This window comes from Typopeltis vanoorti, chromosome 6 (assembly GCF_054136105.1).
Source record: "Typopeltis vanoorti isolate ZY-2024b chromosome 6, IOZ_Tvanoo_1.0, whole genome shotgun sequence".
Taxonomy (NCBI): domain Eukaryota; kingdom Metazoa; phylum Arthropoda; class Arachnida; order Uropygi; family Thelyphonidae; genus Typopeltis; species Typopeltis vanoorti.
Genome location: NC_143554.1, coordinates 99,378,590 through 99,386,854, shown reverse-complemented (window position 1 = coordinate 99,386,854; position 8,265 = coordinate 99,378,590). Strand labels below are relative to the sequence as shown.

At 31.3% G+C, this 8,265-nt stretch overlaps 1 protein-coding gene across 1 annotated transcript in view; it reads left to right on the top strand.

Moving 5' to 3' along the window:
* The first annotated feature begins 260 nt into the window (after positions 1-260).
* Positions 261-8,265, top strand: part of LOC150105746 (relaxin receptor 1-like) — a 78,711-nt gene continuing 70,706 nt past the window's right edge. The window contains exons 1-5 of the mRNA XM_090395054.1: positions 261-373; positions 548-634; positions 5,555-5,663; positions 5,829-5,900; positions 6,894-6,965. Coding sequence (XP_090251180.1) covers positions 6,946-6,965 — 20 coding nt within the window. The 5' untranslated portion in view covers positions 261-373; positions 548-634; positions 5,555-5,663; positions 5,829-5,900; positions 6,894-6,945. The remainder of the gene's footprint in view (positions 374-547; positions 635-5,554; positions 5,664-5,828; positions 5,901-6,893; positions 6,966-8,265) is intronic.

Below are 8,265 nucleotides of genomic sequence, written 5' to 3'. Positions count from 1 at the left end.
GTCTTCTTTAAAAACACAAACAATTTAAGCCTTTAACTGGATTGTTTTATTATATATTTTTAACTGACAGACTACAAATGGATCAGTTCTTAAAGGTCTTCATTTGATAATATTTTAAACAAAACTAAACTTTTATTCAATTTAATGGATATTATAATCTTTCCGACTTTCATAACTGTGGGAATTCTTTGTTTACCATCTGTTGAATCCATTAATGCATGTGTTTGATTAATGGCATGTTTTCTTGCTAAAGGTTGGGCAATATGTGCAGCTGAAGAGTTCCCTTGCGGTAACACATCTATATGTCTGGAGCGAAGATTTCATTGCGATGGAATTATCCATTGCGAGAATGGAGAGGATGAGAACGGTTGCGGTAAGGTCATTTCTTCTATAAGTATTAATTTGGCTGGCTTTTAATGTAACATAAATGAAACTTTCAAATTATCACAAAGAATTAATCTTCTCTTGCGCCAGACCAATCATCACCCCCTCTTCATATGACTTTTGATATTATCTAATTTGTGTTGGTCTCTCTTTATTGTAGCAGATAAGCATGGTAGTCTGGAAACTGTGATTAAAGATACTGGTCCCTCCCTGAAGGATATCTCATCTTCTCCATTTTACAACAACTGCAGTAAGTAAATATCCTGACTGATATTGTATTCTGTTCATCTGAATAGTTCAATCAAAATAATAGCCAAATAAAAAATAGAGGATTCAGATACTTCTAGGACTCTCACTCATTGATATATAGTTCTCTAAACAAATGTAAATAAAACATTTAACCCTCTGGTTGTCTAACCTAACTTTTTTTTCATTAACCAAAAAAAAAATACATTTTTGACAGTATCAAAAGAATAAAATTATGACCCGTTCTCGTAAAAATCAAATGAAAGTTAAATATCTTAACAAGGACCTTAACTTTTAAAAAAAATTTAAACCCAGATGGTAGTTATAATCATAAGAACGATAATAATTCAGTATTGTCGCCTGAATCATAGCAGGGAATCAGTGAGCAATAGATGACGATCCAGTAAGTATATCGTAATCCGTAAATTTAAAAAAAATACTACTTTTAATCAAGCGCATTTGAACGTTGCGGAAATTTGATTACATAGAGTGGAGTACAATTTTATCCGATGATTTCTCGCATTTCAGTCATGCGCTAAATAAGTTGCTGTGTGACTGAGCGCACAGCGGTTAACGCTAGTAATTTCTTGAATATGTGATAAATTGATGCTGTTTTTATGTAAGTTGGATTTCATTGTCTGATATAAAATTTAGGTACTTTTGTAAAGGTTTCAGCTATGAATAAATGAACATAAGTAATTAACATCGCAGGTAATACTGAGGGTGCATTATTACTAATATAGGTTTAATACTTACATTAGGTTGAATTAAAATTCGGTAATTTTCTCTTACTCAAGAATCCGTTCTTGCATAAGAGAAATGATGTTTCAAACCAACTGTATTAAATGTTGTAATGTTGTAATATGTAAGAGAAATTATGTTGTACAACGACTACATAAAAAATTATGTTGCAAACCGATGAGAAACTTCGGTTGTAAACCAATGAATAACAAATGAGATATGCATTTAATCGAGGTTACAATAAAATTCAGTTTCTTAGAAACATAAGTAATTTACATCGCAGGTAATACCGAAGTTTCATTATTGCTAAAACAGATTTAATACTCACTTATCTGAAGAATGATTCGCACTCAGGAGAGTTCTTTGTGTTGATTGACCCGGAAGCGATGGCTTGCAGTTTCAATTGTTCATTGGCTGTTTGTTTATGACGAGCAAAATGAGACGTGATCCACGTGTATTACGTCTGTTAATTACCTGCGTACCTGGGATGATTTATCTGTTTCTTCGGGATAAAAACTCTAGTTTACTAGAGGAAACAACCGAGAAAGGAGTGACACTGTCTTCCAATAAGAAGCTCATATAAATCTTTTTCATAACAGACACGGGATTTGAACCCACGTCTTATCAACTCATGACATAATATTCATTTGTGAAATTCTTAATGTTTATCTGTTCTGGTGAGGATCTTCATACGCTGCATTTATAGATGTGTTTCTTGCAATGTAAGAAGTAGCATCATAAAAATACGAACATATTTCTTGAGATGGTTGAGAACAGTGGCGGCCGGTGAAAATTTTAAGTGGGAGTGCTGCATATACAAAATAAGAAAAAGAATTCATTTTTTTCTAATCATTAACCAATTTATTAATAAGTAAAGTTACATATTAAAAAATTGATTTATTTAAATATTTCACCCTCACCACGAACACACACCAATAATAAAAGTTTCGTACACTGAAATAACGCCCGCAAGCCGCAAGCATACAATTTATCTGTAGCGACACTGCTCAACGAGCAGTGTCGGTTTCGACATTCCGACATTGCTCGTTGAGATCGCAGTGTGATTTCGTGTAACGATTGAGAAAATGTAATTTTGATCATATTTTCAACAGTGACACTCGTCATAATTCAGTCCTGTATCCATAATAAATAAATAATTATATGTTATTTTAACGGAATAAAATAAGATTTACCAAAAATATTTCACTCTCATCACGAACACACACCAATAACCAAAGTTTCGTATCTCACAGAAATAACGCTCGCAATCATACAATTTGTCTGTAGCGACACTGCTCAACGAGCAATGTCGGATTCACTTGTTACATGCAGTGACAAGTGCAAACGAATATCGGCGAGTCTAGCCGAAACTGACCGAAAGCGTAATTCCGATACTGCGTTAGATCTCAGTGTATTTGTTTCGTAATCTAAAGCGTTAATCGAACAATTCCAATTATTAACTATTCAATCAATGTCGAAACATAAGCTGTAACCTTTAACATGTTGTACGGCATTTATATAATGTTGTAAGCATTGTTATTATTTATAAACACAAACAAAATTTCATTTTTTCGTTTTTTCCTTGTCATCCGCCTCACTCTCTTTCGTAACGAAATAGTGTCTTCGTAAGGAGACATATCAACAATCGGTGGATTATTATTCTTGATGGATAGTTCAATCAAGTATTATTGTAGCATTTTGGTGTTGTGTGCATACGATTTTTTGCATATAACAGCAGACTAAACAAATAGATTAGAAAAAGAGGACTACGAGACTGGAACAAAGAAATAGAAAATATAATAAAAACCAAAAAGGACAGTTACCAGAAATGGCTAAACTCCAAAACAATAGAAGCAGAAATAGAGTATAAAAGAAATAGTGCAATTGCAAAATGAGAAGTAAGGAAAAAACATAGAGAAAGATGGAACAATTTCGTAACAGAACTAGAAAAGGATTTATTTAAGCCACAACCCAAAACCTATAAAGTAATAAAATACATGAATAAAGAAATAAAAGAAAAGATAAAAATCCAAACAATAGATTTAGAAAAATGGGTGACCTATTTCCAAAATCTCTGGACAGATGAGAACAATGAATTAAAATTTTATAAGACAAAGAATGACATAATAGAAAATATCACAATGTTAGAACTGAAAAATATAATAAAGAAGATGAAAAATAGGAAAACGCCAGGAGAAGACAATATAAATATAGAACTATACAAAAATGCAGGTGAAAAATTTAATGAAAGACTTTTGAAATTTTTTAATAAGGTTTGGATGTCCGGAAAAACCCCTAACTCTTGGAAAAAAGCACTGGTCATCCCAATCTATAAAAAAGGAAATAAAGACAATTGCAATAATTATAGGGGAATTAGCCTGCTGAATACAGGATATAAAATATATGCAGGAATATTAAAAGAGAAACTAAGCAGCATTGTAGAAGACAAATTACTAAAGAACAAAATGGCTTCCGAAAAGGCCGATCCTGCATAGATCCAATTTTCACTTTAAAATTATTAATAGAGAAGAGAAGAGAATTTCAAAAAGAAACACATGTGGCGTTTATTGATTATGAAAAAGCTTTTGACAAAATTAGTCGACAAAAATTGTTTAAAATATTAACCAATTTAAACATACCAAACCAACTTTTACAATCTATTCAAGAAATATATACAGGAAATGAAATAGCAGTTAAATTAGAACACACCTCAGAATGGAAAGATATATCAAGAGGAGTACGACAAGGATGTACCCTCTCGCCTCTGCTTTTCAATATATATATAAATGAAATATTAACAATCTGGAAATAGCATAACCCATTTGGTATACAAATGACCCCGCAAATGAAGATAGATACACTACTATTTGCAGATGATCAAATAGTATTAGCTACATCAGAAGATGACTTACAAAGATCATTAAAATCATTAAATGATATCTCAAAGCAATATAATATGACAATATCCAAAGAAAAAACAAAAATAATGGCATTCAAAGGAGAAAACCCAATAAGAAGTAAAATAGTGATAGATAATAAAATACTAGAACAAGTAAACACTTTCAGATACTTCGGATGTGATCTATCATACGAAGAAGAAAAAGACATAGACACTAAAATATCAAACTTTGTCAAAGTAAATGGCATAATAAACAGTATATTTAAGCCATCCCTGGTACAAAAACACACTAGAATCAGACTATATAATGTCTTGCCAAAACCAACTCTACTATACGAAAGCGAAACATGGACCATGAAAAGGAAAGATGAAAAACGAATTCAAACAGCAGAAATGAAGTTCCTCAGAAATGAAGAAATAAAAGAAAAGATAAAAATCCAAACAATAGATTTAAAAAAATGGGTGACCTATTTCCAAAATCTCTGGACAGATGAGAACAACGAATTAAAATTTTATAAGACAAAAAATGAAGACCACAAAACAAATGAAGAAATCTTACAGTCCCTAAAAATCAAACCAATTAATTACTACATAAGACAGTATAAACAAAAATGGCTAGAACATTTAAATCGAATGGACAACAGCAGACTACCAAAAATATTATACAGATACAAAATAAGTGGAAAAAGAAGAATCGGAAGACCAAGAAAGAGATGGCATGAGACCGGAACAGGCCACATGGCCTATATTCCATGTTAGGAAGAAGAAGAAGAAGTGCATACGATATGGCTTAACTTCTCGTTAACTTAAATGTAATTGATAATTTTATCATTTCAGTATTCGGTGATATTACTTCGCTAAACTTCTTTAGCCACTCCATGTATGGTATATCCAAAGATGAACACTGCGAAATTAATTGTAATGTTATCAATGTTTTTTTTTCCCAGTGCTTCCAGTCAGAAAAGCATAATTTCACAAGATCGTGATGGATATTTACGTTAACCGAAACAATTTATAAACAGATTAATTGATTGTCAGCGTATTGAGTTGACAAATGTCGCGCAGATGGTCTAATGAATGACACCAGATGCCAAAAAAAAAAAAAAAAGCGTGTAAAATATGCTATCGCCTGGTTATTAGTGTATAATTTTAATTTTATGAAGGATGCATGCATTAGTATAACATTAGTATAAGAATAGTATCTGAAATGGCGATAGTTTCATCTTAATATTATTAATAAATTTTAAAAATATTACGCCATTTTTAAAACTGATCTACTTCTAGCTCTTCAGCATGTGCCAGTTGGATGCATTTGTCGACATTTTACATGGCTTTACTGTATTCACTTAAACCTGACTTCTGTACCTCAACTATCACCATTTGTGACAAAATTGTAAGTAGATATTTTACATTTCGCTTCGTTTTCTTTCTCCTTTTTTAATTATGAAATACAGGCTATTTTTAATTATAGGAATCATACTGCAATTCATAAGGAAAATTAATATATTGATCATTATATAGCATCAATTTATATTTCTCTATAATTTTTTCTATAAAGGATCCTTACAAACAATAGCATATCAAGACTTCCAAAAGGCACCTTTCGTTTCTATACAGATCTCAGAGTGATGTAAGTTTTATTTTATAATTCATTGTTATCTGACGTAACTCCCGCTCAAAAAAATGTGTTATTATTATTATTTATATAAATACTGTTCGAGCCACTTCAGGCCTCCAATAGCAGCGCGGTGGTCTCACACACCACAGCGATATTCAATTCCGGCTAAAGCCATTTACAAGTCCATACCCTGTGGAATTCCAATCCACAATCTTTGCTGAGAGAGAATTACGAAGTTCAGCATTTAAAATGCCTGTTCCGAATTTATTTTCTATTATTTTGACTTCAGTAATAACGGATAAAAATACTCACCGTATCATATTCTCAAATAACGAGGTAATCAATAATTCAATTATGTTCATAATTAACGCAGTGTTTACAAAGTTTAAAGATATTTTCCGATTTTTAGAATATGCTAAATATGATGCGCTTTCTAATCCGAAAAATTCCAATATTTTCTATGAAAATTATGCTACTTCTTTGACTTGATATCCAGGATATTACTTTAGCCTGTTCAACTCTTGTAAAGAGTTGAACAGGCTTTGAACAGGCTAAAGCTAAAGTAGAGAGTGATTAGTGTATGTTTCTGATAAGATGTGATGTTAAGCTTTCCATGTTTTCACGGCAAAAAACAGGTTCTGTTTTTTTTTTGTTTGTTTGTTTGTTTGTTTGCCAGATGGAAGAGCAGTCAGTACTTTTTTCTGCTGTCAGCAGCTAATGTTTCCTATATTACAATCGATTCATTCTACGAAAGAATCTAATAATGTATTCTTTACAATTCAGAATTTTTAATTTTTCTCTATTTTTCACTTCAAATTCATAATGATGAAAATGAATAGAAAAGAGGAGGAAGCTTACTTTGCGCTACGGTAAATGCATTTTAGGAATTATAATTTTTATTCATTTAAAATAAAATTTTCGAATAGAAAATATTATTTCTTAAATGAACTAGTAAATAATTATTTTTATCGTTATTTATTTCTTGTTTCATTCGTTTATTACTAGACACCTTGAAGGAAACGGCATCCAATATCTTCCTCCTGATACATTCTTAGGAATGCAAAACGTCAATTTCTTGTGAGTACTATGTAGTTAGCAAGTTTTCCATGTAGTTTAATCATATAGCTTTATATTACGTATAAGAAGCGTACATTACGTATCAATGTTTGCCAGTATATCAGAAACGCCAAACGAGTGATTAACGATCGTAGAAAGTATTTATTAATCCCTTATAGGAAGTGGGGCCTCCCCTACTATAAGGGAATAAAAGGCGTTACTGATTTTTTATTTTTATTTTTTCTGAAATGGAACATAATGACAGGAGATCCTATTCCAGCTTCTTGATATTTTTCTCTCATGATCTGCGAGTTCCGTAAGCTTTGGGATCCAGAATCATGTCTACACGAAGAAGGTATCTTTTTCTTCATCTTATTCGTGCACTGGCCTAGAGGCCTTTCGAACTGAATACGCCTAGAGATCTAAGAGTCTGTCTATAAAGATATCTGTTGATCTATAAATGCATGGCCGCCCACATTTAAGCTGAATCCATTTAAGAGGGGGAAAATTTATATGAATTTAGAGTGATGGAGTGATTTAATAAAGTAAATTTAAATAATTTAGTTTTCAATAAATTTAATTTATTAAAATTAAATATAGCAAATTGAGTTTAATATGTTAATTATTAATAATATAAATTATTTACGAAACTAAATGAATTTAATAAATTTATTCAACTCGAAACAGAAATTATTCTTGTCTAAAAACAACCATTCCTCTGAGCGTGTCTAACACGCTATCATGTAATAACTGTTTTGATGTAAACTTGTAGTGTCACGTTTTTAAAAATATGCTTCAGTTTTGCCAAACTTATTGTGTATGACGGATATTTAATTTTTTTGAGTTTCCTTCTCCTAAATTTTTATTTTGATGTCCAAAACAAATATAGGAAAAATACTGTCGTAAAATATTTATTAGCTTCTCTATTTATCTATCTCTATTTATACATTCGCATTACACGCTCCAAAAATAATATCGTGCATGTAATACGAAACTAGACGTTAATAAGCTATCTTGAAAGAGATGTGTGACTGCTCTTAAGAGTAGTAACGAGTCAATTTAAGGTTTAGTTTGGCTCCCGTTCTTATTGGAGTCCTTGTTTTAATTTTTTGTGGAAGTTTTTATAATTCATTTTTAAAGTTGTGTTAAAATATTTTACTCCGTGAGATTTTTAAAGAGATTGAATTGAGGAAATGAAAATAGTCCAAGTGAAAAACAAGTAGTTGGCATTCAACGTGGTTTACATTGGAACTCTATATGGCAGCGCTCTACTTTAAAAAAAAAGTAAAAAAAAAAAAAAAAAAAACGCAACGAGTATAAG